The following is a 24572-nucleotide window of genomic DNA, read 5'->3' as shown; positions in this document are numbered from 1 at the left end:
CTAAAGCAGTTCTGAAAGCATACAAAGGTAGTTCTTGCAAAAGGAACCGGTGTGTTCTTTGTGAAGGAACCAGAGAGATCACTAAAAGTGAAGTGAATGCACACAAGTGCTGCCCAGCTCGACACAACTGCGTTCTGCGCTCCTCACAGGGCATCACCTCTGCAGCTTTTGCTACTTCTAACGCTCATCAGATGTTATCAAATATTCTGATACCTACCCAAAATCATCCCACACAGCTTTAACGTTTTCCACATGCAGCAGGGACTTCATGCGTTTAACAACTCAAACTGTTTCCTATTAAGTGAACGTCAAGAATTGAATGCAACGTTCTGTTGAACATTCTCCCGGCCTATAAATGGTTCATTTTTCCTGTTGTATCCAGCCAGGCTGCCCCTTTTATTCCCAGCAACACAAATTGAGTTTTATCAGCCTGAAAGAATCTTTCTTCTAAATGAAGCCCAGCACTGTAATAACTTGAAAGGCATCTTTAGGCAGCGTAGTAAAAATGTTTGATTTGTAATTGCCTGCTGAACTCTTGCACAGTCTGTTGCCATATGGTACCCTCCCTTCGGCTGGCAAACAATCTGCCCTTGTTCGGGACTCCTTGGCCTCCCTACCCCCTCCCTTTTCTGGAGGGTATAGATAGGAAATCCGAAGGAGGAGTTTCTTCTGCTTTCCGTGTGTTGGCGGTGACATCATAGGTGGGCTGAACGGCTACGTCTGGTGTGTGTTTGTTTAAAAAAACTGTCCAAATGTGATGTATATGGAATCTGGGTCAGCTGTAGCTGGTTAGTGCACTTCTGCATGTGAGAGTAAAACACTGCAGTTTCAAAGAGGCATTGCTTTCTTTTTTTTTTCTGGAATAAAACATACTGGAACTTTTTTTCCCCCCCTCGTTATTATTTTTAAATGATTTAAATAGCTCAGTCATCGCATGGAGAAACCCAATTCCTCAGTACAGCTTGGATCTAACAGAGAAAGACAAAAGCAGTTTTCAACTCCAACTGCAGATTAACAATCCACAACATCGGGTAACACAGAGACAACGCGACTTGGCCTCCGGATTCTCCATCTACCACAGAAGCAAAACAGCTGCAAGATTCCCCCCACCCCCCCCTTGGTAAGTTTTAATGTTATTCTTTCTTGCAAGTCTAATTTTGAGCTATTTGTGAATTGTACACGCATCTACCATCCACATACAATTGTGAACAAACAGATCTCTCAGCCTGAGAACGGTTTGACAGCTAAAATATAAAACCCGCTTTTGTGGCATTCGGTAGACTTTGGAAACTTGGAAAGAATTAAAAAGCACTCTGCCTAACTCATTCCAGTTGGAAGTTTCAGTCGCTTAGCTGTAAATCTTCTGTAAATTTTATGTTCTATAAAGTTACAGAAAATCAGTGCTACCAGATTCTTTGTTAAGCATGTAATTTAGATATTGTGAACATATTAATGGGAAATTCAGATCCCATGAGAAAGCAAAAGCCAAAGTTTCTATCGACTTTAGGGAAGCTCGATTTTGCCCAGCACTAATGCACAGACCTAGCATTACTAGAAAATGGACACCTCAATAAAAGTACTGTAAAATAACTAGTAAACCAGTGCACATCTCTAAGTAGCAATAACCTTTTCAACTAAAGTTTTAATTATGTTACTCCTGAGTAGTAGAAGTAGTCTGAGTTGTACAATCAACCAAGAAACTTGAGCCATACAGTGCTTCAGAAAATAATTAAGTCTGCAGCACAAACAATTATGGAAATGAAAATCCAAAGAAATTGCTGTAATGGACACTAACCCCTTCCTTGAAAGGTTTGTGGAATGAGAGAGAAGTTAACTGTAACTTAATTTAGCAGTAATTTGTTTCCAAATAGTTTCATAAAAATGAAATGCAACATGCAAGGCAACAGTGGAAAATAAGTGGAAAAGAGAGGGTTTTGTTACAGTTCTATAGGGGTGGTGGGAGAGGGGGAAAGACACAGTTTCAAAGTCAATGATTAAAACACAAATGCTTTCACAAACCCAGGACGAAGGTATGGAAGAAAAAAGAACTTGTTAAACCAATTTTATATTTCTTGCCTTTCTTCATACTGACTTTGTAATGAGAGTACAGTAAATAATCCAGGACAATGGAAAAGCATTTAAGTTACGTGTTCATATTAAACTCTCAGCAATGTCTGGCACAATAAGAGAGAACGAAGGGGGTGACTCTAAAAGAAGAGACAAAGTGTTATGGAAAAAAATAAAATTTAGGAGTTATGGAATGAAAAAGTCTGAAGCAGTCTTGACAAACAGAAAGATGGATCCTTTCCAAGTTCTTAAGCCCTTTTTCTTACTATTCTTTTGTGCTTCTTACACATTAAAGGGAACAACCTAAGTAACGACAACAAAAACATTTGAAATCTACATTATGTGCTTTGGACGCCAGTCTCCATTCATTCATTATTCCCCAAGCTTTTGATTTACATTACTTCGAACAATTCCTAAATCTTTTCCAAATGAAAACAGCTGAGTCAATAACTTTAAAGCAATAAAATGGCAACATGCAAGATTTTAACTCCTTCTCCTTTGCTGTCTTCCAACTTTAGAGTTGAAATTTTGAAATGCTTCATTTTGAACAAATAATGGACTGCTAATATTATGGTGTTGCTGCTAGAATGCTCTCATACACGATGGAAAAATATGCCGTGTAAACTTTGGCCAATAACTACATGGCTATTATCAGGTTTTAATTATTGTTTTACTGGGCTCAACTGGCTGTTCATAACATGCCCTATTAGTCTGGTCCTTGCAATTTATACAGCGATGAATGAAGCCCAAGTTCCTTCAGCAAACTGCGCCAGATGATTGATGCCTTCCGTATCTGTTCCACAGAGAACCCTGGAGGCCCCAAGTAACACATCTACAAACACAAAATGCGCCAGTCTATTGTACCTGCTTTTTAAAATGCTCTCACCAAATGTTACTGGTATGCATTTACAAACGGAAAGGAATCCTCACATTAAAAAAATTCACCAAAAAGCTAGAAATATTATGATATTGCACTGTGTTTTGAGTATCTTGTATGACAAAGTTTGCAAACCTCTTCTGCAGAGCATTTCTAAGAGTCTATCATTTGTAGAATGACACACTGGCAGCAACTGCTTCAAAACCACCTGAATATTTTTAGATGGCCTTTTCTAAAAGGGATCAGATTCCGGTTCATCTAACAGTAGAATTCTGCAAATCAATATGTTATATATCTGACAAACAAAACCCAACAATGTATTGTTCCTGGATTCCAGTCAACACAACTGAAAGCAATCCCGTTATTCCACCAAAGGCAGAATGACTTAGTGGAGAAGCACTTGTTTATACAGGGGAAAATTAATTTACAAAAATACTCATACATCAGAAATCCATGTGAACGCTTCTTCTATAGTGTTTTCCTCACAGCAATACGACTTGTAATGCTATGAACCCACTTCTAAACTAAAAACTACACAAAGGCTGTGCTTATTTATGTGGATATAAATAGCTTTAATTATTTTAGCTGCTTAGATAATGCTTAACATAAAACGAAGTACACCTAACATCAATAGTAGAGCTCCCTGATTAACTGCTGTTACATTCACAGGACCTTCCCTTTCACCATTATCGCTTAATTTGTCAAAAACAAAACAAAAACAACTGGCCGCTTTTCTTCCTGTTGTATGTGATGATAAATGGAGGCTTATGAAAAAGGGCACGCGCGGTATTTATCATCTGACCATATCCTTTTGACAGATCTTCTGGATAAAGATATGTACAGCACCATGCTTTCCATACATATTTACCTGCAATACTTCCCTTACATTCAGTCAGAGCAACCTACGTTGCCCAAGGATAAGTGATCTTCATCAGCTCTGAAAGAACAGATTTTCTAATTTGTGCCGTGGGTCTCCAAATTTCATTTCCCATTGGACATGAAATTCAAAGCAGTTCAGCAGAGAACAAATAGTTTGCTGTGCAGATATATATATATATTTTTAAAGTCAAATATATATTAGCTTTCACACTTCCCCATCCCTGCAACTCTAATGTTTATAAGCAATACAATATTTTTAGCTAACACAGCCCACGTTCTTGTAATTTCTCTGTAAAAATTAAAAATAGTAGCCACTACATTACTTTGCTCTATTAAATTGGAATTTTGTTCCTTTTAGCAATTTTTCAAGTAATAAAAACTAATTTTGGAAATAAGACTTTCATTTATGGGAATCAGTCTAGAAAAGAAACAAAGGAACAGCATTAAACTTAAAATGGTACTGAAACCCTATCCACAATTTTGAACATTTCCAACAAGATGATTATGAAGGCTGCATTGCTGAGTAGTTCTACATGTTTGTCTACTGCATCTGCAGAAGAACATCAGCACACTAGGACACAATCAAAGCCACTTCAGAAATCTGACACAAAACTGCTCAGCCCACAAACATGACAAAGTGACAGTCTATTCTAATTTCAAAAACATGACAGCTCATACAGAGTTAAATAACACATTTTAAAGTGATAGCATCTGTAATCACCATCTCTCTTGCTTACTTTTCAAGGTTTGCTTTTCAGGGGTATTTCACCAACACAAGCAACTCTAGACTTGCAGAAAGCCTTTAAGTCTCTGAGCCTCAGCTACTTTATCTCCTAGCAGTTATAAATCTAAACTGGGAACCTGTGACATAAGGCAGCTAATTAAAGAAAAACCTCCAACTACTTCCCAACTCTAATATTTGTCATTTTAAAGTCTTACATATTAGGCCATCATTTGGGGATATTCTGGATAAGCAGTTGATATTTTTTTAAGCTGCTTGCCCAGAACATCAGGAAATTTCTGAAACAGTATTTTCATTTCCTTCTAAGATGATTAAAACTCCAGGTAAATATCTTACACAGAACCAATTCTTGTATAACAAGTTCAGCATTACGCTGCTCAAACACCCCAAGCAACACCTTAAAACACTTGATTTTTTTCAATACCAAGATTTCCATGGAAGCACATATGTTACCTGCCCAGGTAGGTCTTCAGAAGCTGCTCATCTTTGCTTATCTGAATGAGTCAGTTGATTTCAAGATACTTCAATTACTTACAAGTTTTAAGGCATAACCTTGTGCAGCTGTTGCATTTGGTTATGCCACATTAGTCCATTTCATTGATTTTATGGCCTGACAGCACAGGTATTGACAAAGAAGTTCTACTTTTATCCAATACATACTCAAACCAAACTTAATGCTTAAAAGATATGTGGAAAGCAAACTGCTACAGCATACCTGGTCAGCGGGGGGGCTGCACTGCAAAACGTTTGTTTATTTTTTAAATATTCACTTCAGGTTTAATGTGTTTCAGGGGAAAAATATATTGCTTCCTCCCCTCCACCCCCCAGCCACTGATTATTTTAGTAACTGTATAGGGTCTTAAAAAAAACCTGCCACGGTCTAAACTGTTACTCACCTTTTTGGGCTATGAAGTAGCCACTATATATTGTGAAAAGAAATAGTAGAATAGTGATATACAGTTTCATTCTTTATGTGCCATGAAGTCACCTTTCCTGCTTCTGAACTTAAAACATTGAAAAATAATTTAAGGGACCTTGCAGAGGTGTCAAACTTTGGACAGTTAGTTCAACTCATCCTTCTCAAGTTAAACACCACACACAGACTTATTGCCCAGGTTTTTACCATGATTCATGAGAAAATTTAACCTAATGAACTTCCAACTCTGAGCACTGCCTAAGCGATTAATATTTTAAAGTCTGAAATTACCAAAGAAAAATACACAGCTAGCCCCTGAGAAATGCAATACTTTTCCCTTTTTTAACAGAAGGTATACCTTCAGCCGAAAAAGAGTAACGAAACTTGTAACCGAATTCTATTTCTGTAAAGAAAGTAACAGTCCGTATACCCAAACACTCATTACTACATCTTAAGAGTGAAATATACAGAAACAAATATTTAAATATAAATATTCTCAAGCTTTTATGTATTCCTTCCATTTTGTAAACTGTACTGTTTTCCATATTGTAAAGCAATCAATGATTTTCAAAATGCAAATATTTTCTTCTCTACAGCAGAGCTTGTAATACAACTGCCAACAAAATAAAGTTTATTTCTAGGCAACAATAAACTATTTGCTAAAGAAACCTAGAAATAATTCCTGATTGCATATGGAATCTTGTGAAATTTGCATCCACTGATCTTAACAGAGGCAAAAAATAAAGACTTGATAGATTTACTCTGAACAGATGTCACTTGCGGCAATAATATTAAAGCCAGCACCAGAATGTGGACCTGGCATCAAAGCCATCTTACCATTTGTAAAGCTGAAGGTTAAGGAAGCAGTACTCATCCTCTCTTCCATCAGGGTAACTGTTTCAGGATTGCAAATGCACTTAAACTTGATTTGGCAGGAACAATATGAAAATTACTAGCTTTCTCTGGGTCTATTTTATTCTTCTCTGCAATCACACAAAGGCCACTGCACCAGGCCTTGTACAGCTTCTAACATTAGACTGCAAAGGAAAGCCAGATCAGCAGCTGGCATCAGAGGGAAGAGCGATCTACTTGACAAGCCAAATTAAACATGTAATAGGAGGTGGTTTTCCCCCTAACTTTAGTGCTACCTTTGTTAATCACTTCAAATACTTGAAATCAAAGTGAAAAATGACTCTCAAACTATTTCTGTTTTTTTATCATTGCATTTTAGTTATTTAAACCGAGTTAAAAGAAATACGTTATTTTCTTAGCATGTGAATGAAACACTTCAGTGTGGTATTTAGATTGATAAAACACCCAACACTTCAGTGTTATTAGGATAAATACATTAAAAAATAGCTAAATAGGGATGCACAAGCGCAGTTCAAACCATGCTACAGGCTTTCCTTATGAATTTGAAGTTGCTCGAATACATAATTTTCATCAACATTAAATACAACTATGTTTAGCTCATACCCTACCTAACATTAATGCTCAAAAGTAGTGTTATAGCAGGGTGCACGTGTGTATTTTACATATACTTTTCAAGTCTACCACGTTTGTGTGTACATAAACTTGAAAAACATGTGCATATACATAAGTATGTATAAAATATTTTAAAAGTATATGCCTACAGGTAAATACATGAACCTAACAAAAGAGCAGAAAAATGTACAATTGTACAAGTCCAAAATTTATGTATATTAAAGTTTTTGAAAAATAAGCACTGCCTCCCTACTTCCCTCTTCTGACTATATCCTGCAAGCACCATGTATGGCCTATAAGCTTGTCCTTTATTCGTAGGGAGTAGAAACCAACCTAATGTAACCTAATCTGAAGATTTCAAATGTTTGTCTACATGCGCATAAGCATGGCAAAACTCATCAGTTTAGGCAACTGAAGCACTACACCTGCTTCAGTTACAGCTGCCTTCATTAGAGCTCTAATTATTTCTAATTAAATCTTCCATATGTTCAACAGTCTTCTGAAGGTCATCATACCTGCTTCAGAATGAAGATATTTAAATGGACTTTGGGTGTGTTGTTGTTCCTACTGCTGTCTATCGGGCGCTGTACCGAACAATCAACGCTCAATAAGACATCCCAACGGAGGCATCCTCGTTCAGCAGACAGTGGAGAGGAAGGAAAGAAATGTGGTTACACCTTCCTGGTCCCTGAACAAAAGATCACAGGGCCAATTTGTGTGAATACTAACGAACCAGGCACTGGTAACAGAAAAGATGAAGTCACAAGAATGGACATAGAGAACTTGAAGGATGTGCTGTCCAAGCAAAAGCGGGAGATTGACATCTTGCAGTTGGTGGTGGATGTGGATGGAAACATCGTGAATGAAGTCAAGTTACTGAGGAAGGAAAGCCGTAATATGAACTCTCGGGTCACTCAACTCTATATGCAACTCTTGCATGAGATAATTCGAAAGCGTGATAACTCTCTTGAACTTTCCCAACTGGAAAACAAAGTCCTTAATGTTACAACAGAAATGTTGAAGATGGCAACAAAATACAAGGAGCTTGAAGTCAAATACGCAGCACTGACCGATCTTGTAAATAATCAGTCTGTGATTATCTCCCTCCTGGAAGAGCAGTGCTTGAGAATCTTCTCACGGCAGGACACCCATGGGTCTCCACCGCTTGTCCAGGTGGTGCCCCAGCACATTCCCAACAGTCAGCCATACACCCCCGTTCTTCTGGGAGGTAACGAGATACAGCGAGACCCGGGTTACCCTCGAGACAGAGATGTAAGACCACCGCCTGATCCAGCTACTTCGCCTACAAAGAGTCCTTTCAGAGTACCACCGCTGGCTTTAATTAACGAAGGTGAGTTACCTATCGTTTATCTAACCTGAGATTTCTCCGCTTCAGAGGGAAACTGTCCTGACTATAGAACTGGAAAGAAAAATTAAAGGTACCTGGTATAGCTAGTCCTTCCTGCCGATTGTGATTTTAAGCGATAGTTGCAGAAGATGAATTTGTTGAAATAGCTGATACTCAGAAATTCAATCTGAAGAATTAACGCCTTTGAGTCACAAAGTCTTGGGGCTTGCGTCTCCAACTGGGTTGAAATGAAAAATTCATTCAGATGGAATGAAAATTCATTTTTAGTATATGCTTTCTAGTATTTACCACTCTCTTTGAAGATTCCTACTAGTTACATGTAACGGTAACTAGAAACAGTGAATGTCAGAAAAGATGATTAATCTTAAGTAGACAAAATTTTAAGCAGTTGTCCTGTATAGTTACACATATACATTTGCCAGAAGTCACTCCCTCTTAGAAGAATTTTACTCCTTAAATTCTGAACTGCTTTAAAATGAGCTTCTAAATCCACCAACACAGTGGTGGAATGAGGAATGACTCTGTCTGAAATATTCTAGAGATAAGTCTGAAAGGATAATTGAATGAAGGCTGGGTCTAATTAGATGCATTCAACTTTGAAAATTTAAAATGAGTAACTACATTCCCAGCAATCTGATGTCAGTAGGGGATGTCAAGTTAAATTAATACCATAAATATTATGAAAATACATTAAGGGGCTGTATCGCACCTTCATACATTACATTCTTTAGGCCATTACACAAATTCATTTATCACTAGAAACAAAAGTAGTGAAAGGAAAATTAACTACTGCTGAGATGCCCTGAATTCTGCCACAACTCTTACTTTATTAAAACTTTTTAAGGAAAAAAAAAAAATAAAATAAAAGGACTCACAAAAATAAGCTACATTATACTCAGACATCCATACCAGCTCTTGCTCCTGACTTCCACTAGCTTGCATAGCAAAAGGGTTGTTTCTCCTCTTCCCTCCCCCCTTTTAAATTGCCTTTAGTCACAGTTGGAAATTCAGCTTGGTTCCTAAGATGAAGGCAAACATTTATTTGCGACTGTTCCACAACATTACAAACAACTAGCTGCTGCTGAGTTGTAGCGAACAACTATTTTTATTCAGGGTCTGCAGAACGTTCAGGCACAATCCCAATGAAAATGCCAGATGTCACGAGAATTTAAGTCACACATCATGACACAAAGGAAACAGCTAATATAAAAGCATTAACGTCCGGTCAGACAGCAAAAGCATAATTATAAAAAAAAAAAAAAAAAAAAAAAAAAGCGATTTCCTGCTTCCAAGAAAGCCCATGCTTCAAAGTTGTTTTTTATTTTGTTTTGTTTTTTTTTTTAATGCATGTTTTTCTGTCTCATTATACGCCTGATGTACATATAAAAATGAAGCAATAGCACTAAATATTTTTCTCTAAACCATCTGCCAAGTGTTTTCACCAACCCCTTTATCCCTTCCGAGTTTGAACCCATTTTTCCAAGCGAACACAAAAGGAATCTTAGGAAACTTGTTTCAAGTTATTCAACTTTTTTTACTCAATATTTGTCTTGAGTTTGAAGCTTAAGTGCTTCTTGCAGTATCTTAGGGAAAATGAGGGTTGAGAGTTGCTACAGCTGGTAGACCATCAATCATCAAAACCAACCTGCAACACATTGCCTAGTTATTATCACTTTGGTTTGAAATGAAGGTAAGCATATTTAATGGTGTAGAGAAGCAAGATTCCCTCTGCCACAGAAAAGTGAAATTTCCAGTTAAAAGATCATGACTGTTTATAATGTATTAAGACGTCCAAAAAGACCAATAAAAACTAAACAGTCCTATCTAGAAACAGGACTGAAAAAGACACAATTATGACAGAATAAGCAACCAGACAAAAAAAAAATCAGGAGCTTTTTCCAACTGTATTTGAAGAAGTCATAGTAAACAAATACTTGCACACACACAAATTTTACAAAAAGGTCAGTGCGCATTTTAAATTGGTGGGGATCAAAATGAAAAATATATAATTTACATTAAGATCGCTGTAGAAATTGAAGAAGAACGTTCCTGTGAATTACAGTTGCCACAGTTATCTAAATCCTTGCAGTAGGAGCCATCTCCCCCAGATTTTACTGCCACAGTGTAAGAAAATTTTAAACAAAGCTACAAAAAATCTACACACACAACCCACTCAACTGCTAATGTATCTCAGATATCAATGCAACTTGTTTTTTAAGCAGAGGTCCAGTGCTGTTTTTTTCTGGAGGGTGGGGGAGGATTTATTCTTTACTACTGACTAAAATCCTCCACATGAAGCTTACACAAGCATGGTTTATGTTATCTGTTCAAGATAACACTTGCCATCCTTAAAATAGTATTCAGCCAGCATTTTACTAAGATTCCAACTAGAAGTATTTCAATGCTTTCCCTCTCTAGCATTTAATTTACAATTGAATATGATGCATACTAAATCATAAATCTAAAACTTGATTTAGAAGTAAATTATTGATCAAGTCATCTCAGATTATTTAGAATTTATAATTAGTTAAAAACTATAACCAAAAAGTCAGTTTGTCCCAGCAGCTTAGTGCACACAGACTGTTACAGAAGATATGCAGGAAGTATTTATTCCTTACACAGGTAATACATTTTCAAACTGAATTTATAAAGGCAACAAGACTTTAAACAGTTATGACTCTTTTCATTAGCCAGAGAGGCTCTCCTCACACCAACACCTTGGCAAATCTTGTTCAGTGCAAATGCTGAGAAATGGATCTGTTCTAATACTAGGAATTTAAAATAATTAGATGTAATAAAACTTACTTTTCTACACACCAAAAGTTACAGGATTTGTTGGATTTCCTAATACTAAAAAAGCACAAGTTTGTCATCTTTATTGCAACGTTAACTTCCGATAAGCCCACGGACAAATCTAAGTATCAAAAAACAGATAAATTACATCCTGCGACCTTAATGCCAGCTAAATTTCAAGAACTTGGACTAGTACAATTTTGTCTGCCTCAAAAGCTACTTAATATCACTCCAAACATCTGCTCAGTTCTCTCATGCAGAAGTATGCCCTCAATACCTCCTCTAGAAGAAATCACAGGAAATAACACTTAACAGATCTAATTGAGCTATTTTCAATGTTTAATTAAAATTATTAAAAGCCTACTTCTCTGTTCACACTTCTTCTAATGCAATAATTGCTGGGCAGTAATACTTCTAGAATGACCTCCATGTTCAGTTGTACAGATCCCAGATTTTCTTTAGGTAATCAAGGACAGGAAATGAGGCTAACTTAGCCCAGGAAGCCCTCTGTACAAACGCTGCAATGTACACAATCTACACGGACCCTTTAATAGTGAGCAAAAAAAAAAAGCACAAGTATATCAAAGCTACATTATTTCTTTCCCAAGCTATTATTGCAAGCACTGTAAGAATGACAAAAACATCAAATGTTGACAGAGCAATATGCAGCAGGACTTCCAGCCATGGCTCAATGTCTGCAACATGCTTGCTAGCACCAATACAACCAAAAGCTGCAAGAAGTCACCTTCATTACACAAACTTTTTGCATGCTAATTAATATGAAATGTTCTACGGATTTCCTGCTAATTACAAACTTATGCATCTAGCAACTACTACCTTAAACTTACTTTTAAAAAAAGTGATTTTCAATTTGCTTTTGTCATGGAAAATTAATCTGCAGTGAAGGTCACTTCCACTCAACCTCTACTTTTAATTACAAAATAACCTCAACAGCAATCTTTTATGCTTCTTTGCACATTAGTTTCTTCTGTGAATGATGAGGGTTTTCTATGAACTTCCAAGCAGATTTGAGAAACTGAGCCTTAAAAAAAAATAAATAAATAAGGAAAGCAGTAGGTAATTTCCTTTTCAGATTAACTGAATTTGAATTTTCAAATACATTTAAGACATCCGCCACTTACTAGGCATCAGAACATATCCTGCTTTTCATTGCTTTTCTTTACTAAATAGCTGGTCTCTGATCAACTCAACTGACATAATGATACACATCAGACATTAAAAAAAAAAAAAAAAAGCAGATGAAAATACTACCTAAAACTGAAAAACTGAAAGGCAAACTAGACAAAGCAAAGATTTTAAAGATTTTGGAAGTATTTAAGCTGCTGGCTTCTTACTAAATGCTCTTCTGTAAGTAGTATTTGTAAAACCAGTATTCATATAGTCCAAAATAGAGCTTTCAAGCAGCACTGTCAACTGCACGGTTCTTTATGATCATAACCCTGAAAACACATATGTGGGCCCTGTTGGCTGCTCAAAAGCCCTTTGCCACCACTTGCATATTTTCTTCTTCAGTGTCCATCTACATATTTCCCACATGGACAGAATTTGAAACTTGCACAGACTCCTACCTACCATTAGCAGGCTGCTCCTGGAACCAGGTAAGTACATAAAGGTTAAAGAGCGATGCAGCATAAGAATACTCTATCCCTAAATTCCACATCTGTAGGCTCTGGGAGTAAGTATTTCTTACAGAAGCTATCTACCACTGTGTGTTCAAGCATGGGGGGCTTCATTTTGGTTTGGGTGTTTTGTGTCTCGTTTTCTTGATTTTCAGCTTTGACCAGTTTCAAATGGGTGCCAAAATGCAATGAAATAAACTGTCATTTAACTTCTGTCTAAGTGGTAAAGGAGAAAACAGTTAATAAAAACGATAATTCCTGCATTTCTTCAACATCATGACCCAGAGAACAAATCTTCGACACAAACAGATAAAAATCAGGTGCTGGTAACTGAAGTGCATTATCTGTTTTGCAAAGTGATGTTATTTAAGATATATATACACATAGGATATTGATGTATATATATATATATATATATACACGTATATATATTCACACACACATACACAGAGTTAGCTTTTTACACTGTGTTTCACAGTAGTTTTACCTTAATTGAATTATTGACTTTCCATTATGTCTAAGTCTTTCACTAATATATCAAATATCCTCAAACAACATGCACACCATAGCCAAGCTTGAATGCTTACTGTACTTCTTTTCAAAAAGGTCCATTCAAAGACTGCCAACAAGCCAAAGAAGCTGGGTATTCCAACAGCGGGATTTATATGATTAAGCCTGAAAACAGTAATGAACCGATGCAGCTATGGTGTGAGAACAGCTTGGACCCTGGAGGATGGGCAGTTATTCAGAAGAGGACAGATGGCTCTGTCAACTTTTTCAGGAACTGGGACAGTTACAAGGTAAACTCAAATTCTGAAAATCAGCAGCTTCGTTTTGGTGTGACAGTGACTATGCTATCAAGAAAGTACTAACGTTTCCAAAACAATTCTTCATTCCAAATGTTTCTACTGAATGATATAGTGAAGTGTTGGAAATAGCTAGTTGCTTAAGTTAGAAAGGAAATTCATCATCCAGAAGGGTCATTCCTCAGAGAGGGCTATATTTCAGTGGGAACGTTCCCTTTCACTGAAAGCATTACTTAACTTTGTATTGACTGACTTACAGTCTGAAATAGTCTGCATTTGTAATGCACAACAACAATGGCTGAGAGACATGCTATCCTAGACAGTGACTGGGAAGTTATTTATTACAAGGACCTAACTAAACACATGCTTTCTATTAACACACAGAGAACTATAATAAATACTGAAAAAACTTAACCATCTCCCCTATGAGTAAGCAATCACAGCCAGTAGAATTATTCATTTAGGCACAATAATAGATTTGTGGGATCACGGCCTCAACTTGAAAATATTCCTAGCAATGAATTTAAACTAGAAGAGTTTTAAACTAAAAGAGGGTATATTTAGACTAGATACAAGGAGGAAATTCTTTACTGTGAGGGTGGTGAGGCCCTGGCACAGGCTGCCCAGAGGAGCTGTGGCTGCCCCATCCGTGGCTGTGCCCAAGGCCAGGCTGGATGGGGCTGGGGGCAGCCTGGGCTGGTGGGAGGTGTCCCTGCCCATGGCTGGGAGCTGGAACTGGGTGGGCTTGAAAGTCCCTTCCAACCCAAACCATGCTGTGATAAAAGGAATCGACCTACACCTTGAAGATTACATTAGATAACTCCTGAACGTGTAAGGGCTGGTATGAGGGAAACACATTACCATGATATTATGCACTAGAAAACATAATACCTAGGGGAAAAAAAAAAAAAAGTCGCTTTGGAATAACTACATGCTAGACAAGAAATATGAACATCTTCTTATAATACTGTCCTAACTTCATTCATACAGGACAGAGTTTTTCCCTGTGACACTGTGCTCGCTTTAAATTGAGCTGCAATTCTCATGTGTTAATATTGAAGAGAAAACTAAGCCATGTTTAACTCAGTGAATATTCTGAAGATATCATATATGCAAAGAAAATGATAAGATTACTATGAGGATTTTCATTTTCTGCATTGCATTTGTAGAATTTTATCATTTTATCATCGTCCCAATTTAGAATTTTATCATCGTCCCAATGCCTGACCGCTCTTTCTGAGGAGAAATTTCTCTAATTTCCAACCTGAACCTCCCCTGGCACAACTTGAGGCCGTTCCCTCTAGTCCTATCACTAGTTACCTGTGAGAAGAGGCCGACCCCCAGCTCCCCACACCTTTCTTTCAGGCAGTTGCAGAGAGCACTGAGGTCTGCCCTGAGCCTCCTCTTCCCCAGCCCAAACACCCCCAGTTCCCTCAGCCGCCCCTCACAGGACTTGTGTCCCAAGCCCTTACCCAGCTTCGTAGCCCTTCTCTGGACACACTCCAGGGCCTCGATGTGCTTCTCGTAGTGAGGGGCCCAAAGCTGAACACAGCACTCGAGGTGCGGCCTTCACCAGAGCAGAGCACAGAGGGATGACCACCTGCCTGGCCCTGCAGGCTGCACTATTCCTGACATGAGCCAGGACACTGGTGGCCTTCTTGGTCACCTGGGCACACTGCTGGCTTATGTTCAGGTGAGCATTGACCAACACCCCCAGATCCTTTTCCTCTGCACAGCTTTCCAGCCACTCTACCCCAAGCCTGCAGGAGACGGGCACCACTTTCATTTTAGGCAGTGGTATGATCCTACTTAATCGTAGAACTGCAGCTTGAGGTAGGGGCCTAGAACATTTCTTTACTGGAGAGAGACTTGCCCAGAAAGTGATTTCAAGTGGTATAAACTATATAATCGGTGACCTGAGAAAGAGGATAGGAAACCATCAGAACCTAGGAAGCCTAACAGGTAGCTATGATGGGAGAATGTACCTTCCTTCACTACAGCTCCAAACACTAACACCACTGGTTCGCTCGGGGATAAGAGACAACAGGCACGAAGTATCACTTCACAGATACCAAACTGGTAATTTGTGATTTCAAAGGAAAATTGTCTTTAGTTTTCATTTCTAGTGAGCCTAACAGAGAGTATAGATGAATTATGTGATAAAATTGACACTAAAAATCAATGCTAGCTGCACAGAAAAGCAATAAAAATTTTGTTACCTGAAAAATTGAAATTGTTGATCCATAATCACCTTTTCCAACCTAGAAACATACCCCATTACAATTCATTGTTCATACATTTTTATAAATCCCTTAACTTAGCCAAAAATGTTTTTTCTGCTCCTGTTCTCTCACCCTTTATCTTGAGAAGAGGAGATCATAGAAAACAGACAATCTTGCTACCTTTGCTGATTCTGGTACTACCTCGTGTTGCTGTAGCAGTCCAATTGAATCAGTGGCCAAAGGCAGCAAAATAAAGCATTTAAATGCATGTGTCAAGCAGTCATTCTGAAGCTTAAATGGTTACAGTACCCCAGTTCCGTTGGTTTATACTACTCATGCTGAAAAAAATTTGATGACCAAGATAAACTAAGCAAATATCACCTTCTGATCTTCTATACAGAAAGGATTTGGAAACATTGATGGAGAATACTGGCTGGGACTAGAAAACATTTACATGCTTACCAATCAGGATAACTACAGACTACTGATTGAATTAGAGGACTGGAGCAATAAGAAGGTCTATGCAGAATACAGCAGTTTCCGCTTGGAGCCCGAAAATGAGTTCTACAGGCTACGCTTAGGAACATACCAAGGAAACGCAGGCGATTCCATGATATGGCACAACGGAAAGCAGTTTACAACACTGGACAGAGACAGGGATATGTATTCAGGTAAGGTAACTGGTATGTACTTGAAAAACAAATACAGTAATCCCGTTAGTGATATCACCTTTAAAGAAGGAATTAATACAGATAAAGTACTCAAATTCTGACAGAGCAATTCTAAAAGATGCTTCAAATAGGTAGAAACAACAAATTGCATTGACAGGGTCCCACTCAAGCCACTTCACGGTTCAGAAATTTCAATTCTATTATCCTCACTGCAGACACACTTGAGCAAGCTTTACAGTTAGCTCAACGACAACCTTGTCATTTACCTGTGATTCTGTGCAGTCAGAGTACCTTCCCAGGTGATCTCTCAGCGAGTAGCGAGGGGGTCATCAAACAACAACCTCCATGAACAAAAGCTTCTGAACAGCACAGAAAGACCTGCATCTGGGAATAGGCTTAGTCATGTACCGATACATAAGAAATGAGCAGATGACTTAATTTTATTCTCCTTACTGAAGAACAGTTATTTTTGCTTCTTTTCTACTCTCTCTACCTTCCCCTTAAAGCCTTAGTGGTAAAAGAAACGTTGCAGAGTGTAATAATTCATCTCCACTGAATAATAATTCTTCGCTTTTTCCTCAACTGTCAATAACCATGAAGATAGACAAACATTGCAAGCCCTTGAAGAAGCCTCTAAGAGTAAATGCATCAGTTACAAGCAGCTTTGTCGAACTGTGGACCTGAGCGCTCCTTGGGACCACATCACGTCACATTACTTCCACTGAAGTATTTCTAAACAGCACATAACCTGAGTGCTTTAAATGCTAGCTCACAGAGAAGCATTACTGGTATTCTGAAGAGAGTTGGTCTCCTTAGTTTTCAGCTGCCTTGTTAAGTACTGTGTTAATAATCTTCCCTCTAAGCAACAGGTGTTAGAACAGAACACATAATTTAGGTAGAAGCAGCAACTGATAGGACCACAACATAATACGAAGTGCCAAGAAGTCCCCGCTAAGAATAAGAACATGAAAGTGTTTGCTGATCTTTAGCATTTCTCCTCTTTGAACACTGAGGTTTAATGATTTCTCTCTGCTCCACAGGAAACTGCGCTCATTTCCACAAAGGCGGCTGGTGGTACAACGCGTGCGCACATTCGAATCTCAATGGCGTCTGGTACAGAGGCGGCCACTACAGGAGCAAGTATCAGGATGGGATATTTTGGGCTGAGTACCGGGGAGGTTCCTACTCCTTGAAAGCAGTTCAGATGATGATCAGACCTATAGACTGAGGAGGAAAATCCCACAGTGCTCAAGCAATCAAGTATAAACTTCTCAGCGCTTGAGTTCCAGAAAAATAAAATGTTACTTTAAAATCATTATTTTGCACAATCTGCCCCTGCAAAATGCAGGCCTATGATTTTCCTGTCTTTTTCCCAAGTTGTGTTCCCCATCCCACCTCCCCTTTTTTTCCCCCCCACAGAAACTTTTTCTACTGTAAACGACAGTGTTTTTTTTAAACATACATTCACAAAAGCAAATGTTCACATTTGCAAAGCGTATTTATCTTTTTTCAAGTCCAACATACTTTATGCAAACAGTCATTAAGGCTGGTAAAAAAAAAAATCCAGAAAAATGACAAGATATAAGCTTTTTCAGTTAAAAAGCTTATGCTTTTTCAGGTCAGCTCAACCCTTAAATGTAAATATGTGAAATGACATTGTCTTGCTTTAATGTGAAAATCGATTAGTTATTTAACAATTTATTTAAAAATGTTGGTATTACTTTCAATGAAAATCTGACTTCACATTACTGTTTAAGATTTACTCCAGGAAGCTACCCAAAAAATTGAAGGCATTCTAGCTATCCAGCTAAGGGAGGTTTTTCAACCAATAATTATTTCAAAATGAAGTGGTTAATTAAACATAAAATATAAAATTTCTTAATGGTGTAGAAAATTCCTTAAGACCTGCATATCCTGCCTTCTGTAGAATACTTACACAGTGTTCTACATGTAAGAAAAAGAAATGAATTGTATGAAGTAGTTGATAAACTCAAGACAACCAAACTGATTGATTTTTTTAATATTTTTTTTTTTTTTTTTAAACTTTCCCCTTTCAAACATCCTATTTAAACAAAAACATCTCTTGATACTTTGAACTTAGATGGCAAAATGAAAAGTCCTGATAATAAAATCATGGCTTGACACTTGGAGACCCCTCTCCTGCTCCAGTTAGGAGTGATGAGGTCTGAACAGATGTCCACATGCAGTGGTTTACAGGACCACATCTCTGCATATTAACAGAAGTTTTCCTCCAACACAGCTTTCTGCTGACATAGATTAGGAACTAGCTCCGAGTGTATTCTCCCTGCCACCCCCAAACTTGGACTGCTCTTACAACATATTTCCTCTTCCCCTCTGTAGGTACTACTGTGATATTCTCTATTAAATTTTTTGCCTTCTGGGTATCTATTTCCACTGGGATTAATATGTAATTTTCCCAACTTTTAAGAAATGCCATAAAAGATACTTCCAAAAATCTGAAACAAAATGTTCACTTTAGGTACTAGAGTCTATACAATAAGAAGGAAGATTTTAGTCTCAAAGAGATTCAATAACCGTAATTAGCTATACAGTTTATCTAATTTAATCTGATACCACGCAAAATTAATATGTTCTGAATTGTAACCAATGCATTTGTTTGGCACTTCATGTATTCCTTCAGAATCTTAAATAACTTTGTCCCTGTTTAACCTAAGAAACACTAATAGAAGAAACTAATATTGTCGTTATGTTTAAATTAATCAATACCTAATGTTGTTGTCTGAATTGATTGATACCAACAGCTACGAAAAACACTGTTTGCAATTCAAAGGAGAGAAAATAACATTTTGGTTTCAAAACACATTCTCTAGATAAAGCTTCACTGATATGGCTGCAAGGGTTGTAGTTAGACTTTTGGTCAAAGCTAACGCGTCTCTGTGTTTCATCAATATTTAAGTGAGGGCAGGGGAAGGGGAAAAAAAAGACGATCAGTCCCAACATATTTCATTCCCAAATTGCAAGAATTTTAACTGGCACAAATGTTTAAGATTACAATTCTGATATTGGTCTTCACATAAGGAGTATGTTTGTAACAAATGTTGTACAGCGTTCTATAAAATTCTTTTTAATTGCAAATGCTTGAAATTCAGACCATCTGTAGTCTCTTTTTTCTATGATAGCTGGTTAGAAAAGCAATTCAAGTAAATTTAAAAACTGAAAATGCCCTTTGAAATGAAATGGTCTTTAATGAACACTTTTGTCAGCTCTAGTTGCTTCAACCTACAGATTAGGTCTCCTTGGAAGAGATCTTACTCTACCACAAGAATCTACTGCCTGCTACAAAAATATTGTTTATTCAGAACAGTCAGTGAAAGGTGTATTTTGCAGCCACCCCCTCAAGTGAAATTAGCTGGCAATCAGCCTTTAATCTTATATATTAGAGCCTGAAACAGTCTCCCTTGATTTAAAACTACAGAATGAAGTTAACTAAAAATGACTATAAACATACCTAGAAAATTCCGACTACACAAATGCTGTGCTCTTAGAGGAAAGAATTCATGTTAAGTTGCCAGTTCGTGATTGTGAGAAGGGACAGTGTGACACCTCTTCCTCAGGTTGGCTCGCACTGCATAATACTTTACACTACTTTCAGATACCTGCAATTCTATCAGTTCTTAATGTTTGGTTCGAATCTTCTAAAGCAGGGTAAGCAACTCAGAAATCTTCATATTTTATTTCACATTTTTCTGAAATGCTTTTCAGAAGAGGCTGTAGCATCCCTCAAGTTTTTTGCACTGGACATTCAGGAGCCATCTGTCACTGCAGGACAGAGCTTTCACCATTCGTGTACTCTCAGTCCAAATATAACTAAATAGACCTTGAAAAAGTTTAACCTGTACTAAAGCCTGAAACAGTTTGCAAAAATATCTCCAAAGTCTATTTGCAAGCATTATCACTGAGCTGAATATTCAGCAGATGGATACTTTAATAACCTACCTGTTTTTTCCATTTCTGGATATAGTTCCTGAAAGACAACTGTAAGGAAATATTTCACAGGGTAGTACTGCTTAGTTAAATAAAAAACTTACTTCAAGAGACGACTCAATTGTTTCATTGTGCAACCTCAGATTTGTCAGAATTCCACTGAAAGAACCCCTTTGAGAAAGTATTTTCGTTCTGAGACAAAACACAACATCCTCCACATAGTTCCCATTTGTCTGGCTACTTTAGTGGGCCAGGTGATGCAACAGTGATGACCTACCCCAGAGCAGGTAATGACTTCATGCTGCACAATTCTATTGCCATCATACACCTAATATTGCTCTCCCATTTAAGCTGGAGAGCCCACACCGATGTGCTGCTCTTCACTTGCACTTCTAGAACTTCGGAATCAAGTCAATTTTCTCATTGCTGCAAAATTTTTTATTATTTCTTTTTCCCCCTAGTTAAGTGTAGAAGAACATCTTTACCTTGTCCACGGCAAGCAAGCTGTGGTAAGTAGTAAGAAAACAATCAGTACTTCTGTGGCTCAAAAAGCATTTCCATCACAAAGACCACACAAGAAAACATTTAAGCTTTACACTACTATGCTAAGACAGTTGAGAAAAAAACTCTGCACAAATATTTGGTGCCATGGCCAGTCTAGCGAACTCTGAAAGGTAAAACACTCATCCCGGGATTCTCAGCTGAGATCTCTTAATGTGCTCCCTTTCCCGATGACCTTCCAACAGAGTCCTTCTTGACCTGGGCCAGCATTACTGTGGTAGGGGTTTGTGATGACAAATGTTCCTCTGTGGAAGACTCGATTCTCCACACTCTTCTAAAAAGCAGTTTGAGAGAACAGTAACTTTGGGATCGCTGCGTCACCCCTGAAAGGGATCCCTGCTCCAACCCTCCTTTCTCTGGGAAAGGAAGCTGGGTTACTTCTGTTCCATATGACACATAGATTAATGGAAATGCCTTGGGAACAGAATTTTTAGAAGTCATATTTCTGCAAATCTACTCATGTCTTACTGGAGATTAAAGCTCTGATCAGATGAGAAAACTTGGACTCAACAGCCAACCTTCCAAGATAGATCCATGTTTATCATGCCCGTAGTTGCAAAGCAATTTTGTTCTTTTTGCCACATATTTAAATCTTACAGAATTAATTTGAGAGGGAGTGCATCACTAGGTGTTTCCTATTTCTCTGGAGAATTTAAGAAAAAAAACTTGAGAAACACTTTACGTCTTCAGTGAGAATTCATGCTGTATGAAACCAGGCCACAAAACGTTCTTTAACTACAGCTGGTCACAGCAAAAAGCATTAACCCCCTCCTTCTTTCTAAACAGAAAAATATGTATTTAACCTCCATAAATTATCAAGTCAATCCTAAAGCTTACTCTAAACCAAAAGTTGCACAAGAGTTTTCTCAGGTATAAAGAGGAAAACATCTGTAACAGAACAAAACTTGCTTTGCAACATTTTTGTTGTCTTTTAATTATACACTGGCAGGTATTAAGGCAGTATTTTTAAAACGTTGGACACCAAATGCACCCAATCTTAAAGATTTCTCTGTATAGCAGTTAAGTTGCAGAAGACCATAATGGCAAGGGACAGAGTATCATGAGACTTGGAAAAATCTGAGAGCGGGTTGGCTTGAGACTTTCTAATTGGCAAGGAAACAATTTGAGCCTGGCTTCACATTTCATAAATCACAGCATATAGGTAAAAAGCTTCTGGACAGCTAGAAACTCCATTTCAGAAGCATAGAGACCGCATGTCCTACACATGTGCACATGGAAGGGGAAGCCACAAAATGGTACGTTTAATCACATCACACTCTAGTTGGCTTCTTTGTCCCTTTTAATTCAAGCCTAGTTCAAATAGCTATGTCAACAGCTGGGGTAGTATGTGATCGTGTACCACACTGGCACTTCTCACACCTGCACTTCAGACAAAATGGGCTCACACTGAGTCTTTCAGAGCTCCATTTTCAGTATGAACAATTACCAACATCTGATTACTTGAAAACACAGGAAATTAACAGCTGCTAAGATCATGTTGGAACTGATGGATTTTTCTGGGATGTAACATGGAAGTGAAAAATGAGGACAGAATGACAAACTCTATAGAACAGCTTGTCCTTACAATTATTATTGGCTCTCTAGAGCAAAGTATTTTTTTTTTCTAGTACAAAGTACATAAAATTCCTGCAACTCCACAAAAACAGAATATATGCATTTTAAAGGTATTCCAGATACTAACACCAAATGATGGTAATGTTTATCACATCAAGCTACGAAGCAAATGAAGTAGTATTGTGATGAGCTATTGATCACAGCTTAAAAAGGCTATCAAGTTTTTATTTATTTCATCTCATGTCATTATGAGCAAAGATTATGGGTGACCACAGGAGGTCATCTTGAATTTAGGTGTGAAAGCACCTGATATCTACAAAAATATTAAGTTTTTCTCCCCCTGGAAAAAGGAAGAGATGTGTAAACTTTTCCTTAATTACCGACATCTTATTATACTAAAGAAAAGCTACATTATGAGAGCACACATCACTCTAAACCAAATAAAACAGATATTAACACTAGATTAGCTTGGTAACAAAACCAATCAATAAATATATTTATGTATATAGCTTTCAAGATACAAAGGAATATCATTGACCCATCATTATTTCATAAATATGAGTCAGTACTATCCACCCATTTCACTTGTCAGTTTAATATAATTAAATGCAACAATTTAAAGTTGCAGCTTTTAGCATGTTCCAAACCCAAAGATCTATATTTACTTATCTCAGAGGCTGGTGATTTATCACTACTCATAAATTAAAACCCTGAACTACTGTAACATTCAAATATTTTGCTCTTGAAGAGTGCTAGCAAGCCTAATAATTTAAGTAGTTCTCCAGAAGTCAACTGGTATATCTATAGAGCATATGGGAAAATAGTTTCCTAGAAAGCTGATACTATATGTAAAACCTGAAGTGTTTGTGAGGTTTAAAAGAAGTTTTCTTTCTGAAGCTAGTGAAGTTAATATAAGGTTCTATATTCTTCACTGAAGTATCAAAATAGTTTCATGCATGCTTAAAAGATAGCGTTTAGTTTCTGTAATCACTGGAGAAGCATGTTTTTCATTAGTGTTTCTTCAGCTTACCTAAATAGGGAATACATGGAGTCATCTTCAAGCTGCTGATATAGTCTCTAAGCCTTTTGTAATTATCTTCTTTACTCATAACATACTCCAACTTTTCAAAGGTGGCTTTATCCTTCCGACTCAATAACTACAAAAAAAGGCAAAACCAAATGAGATTAAGTTTGATTGCTATGATTTCTCTTTTACTCTTAAATGCATAAATTCATTTCCCCATATTTTTTGTTGTTAAATACAACTGCTCAAGATTACAGCATTTACTCTTTAATGATGAGAACTTGGAGGATTAACAGAGAAAAGTAGCTATTTTGGCAGCAAATTTAGATAAGCCTTCTAGAGAATTAGTCAAATATAAACTTTGGTGTCCTGCAGGATCTTTCTGAAATAATAACAGTTTTCCAAAGACTAATCTAGCCAAAAGACAGCACAAGTTCACGTGCTGCCCACTTCTGCAGTATTTTAAAGTAGTAATTTTTTCACTGTAATGATCCTTAAGTTATTGTTTTCTCATTAGATGTACGGAGTTTTATACCAATCCAGTTCCACAAAAACCCAAATTCCAAAATGTGTTCTTATTCAACTGAAAACCCTCAAGAAATTAGTTTTCCAAAGAGCAAAACGGTATCATTAAGATTTGAAAAATATCTTTTATTAAACTACAATACTACTACAAACTACAAGAGTTAAGATTTGATCCATTTTTCTCTACAAAAGGAATTATGCACTTGCATACAGGCTGCACCTATTGTTCTGCTAACTAGCAATTTTACTGGATCTTATTACTACAGGAGCCATCGCTTAGAATACAAAAGCAAGCCCTGGATCTTCAGTGTCCATTCTCTCCCGCCCCAACACCTTCCTCTGGCAGTATTAACAGAAACTAAGTGCTCTTTACAAGACTGAGAAACTAAAATATTTTTGAAATATCTAACTGCACTACTGTGCAGTTGAAATAAAGCCTCTGATGACTTTATTT

The 24572-nt window shown here is 37.4% G+C and overlaps 2 protein-coding genes across 4 annotated transcripts in view; one reads left to right on the top strand and one right to left on the bottom strand.

The window, feature by feature from the left end:
* RALGPS2 (Ral GEF with PH domain and SH3 binding motif 2) overlaps window positions 1-24572 on the bottom strand; it is a 145602-nt gene that overhangs the window by 37324 nt on the left and 83706 nt on the right. For all 3 annotated transcript variants that reach the window (XM_032192116.1, XM_032192118.1, XM_032192117.1), the window contains one exon: window positions 23600-23726. In XM_032192116.1, the coding sequence (XP_032048007.1) occupies window positions 23600-23726 (127 nt within the window). The remainder of the gene's footprint in view (window positions 1-23599; window positions 23727-24572) is intronic.
* ANGPTL1 (angiopoietin like 1) lies at window positions 7465-20542 on the top strand. The gene is made up of 4 exons (XM_032192119.1): window positions 7465-8317; window positions 13375-13568; window positions 16197-16467; window positions 17508-20542. The coding sequence occupies exons 1-4, from the start codon at window positions 7492-7494 to the stop codon at window positions 17693-17695; spliced, it is 1479 nt and encodes a 492-aa protein (XP_032048010.1). The 5' UTR covers window positions 7465-7491; the 3' UTR covers window positions 17696-20542.

This window comes from Aythya fuligula, chromosome 8 (assembly GCF_009819795.1).
Source record: "Aythya fuligula isolate bAytFul2 chromosome 8, bAytFul2.pri, whole genome shotgun sequence".
NCBI classification, from domain to species: domain Eukaryota; kingdom Metazoa; phylum Chordata; class Aves; order Anseriformes; family Anatidae; genus Aythya; species Aythya fuligula.
The sequence above is the reverse complement of the archived record's forward strand: the minus strand, read 5'-3'. Positions and strand labels throughout refer to the sequence as shown.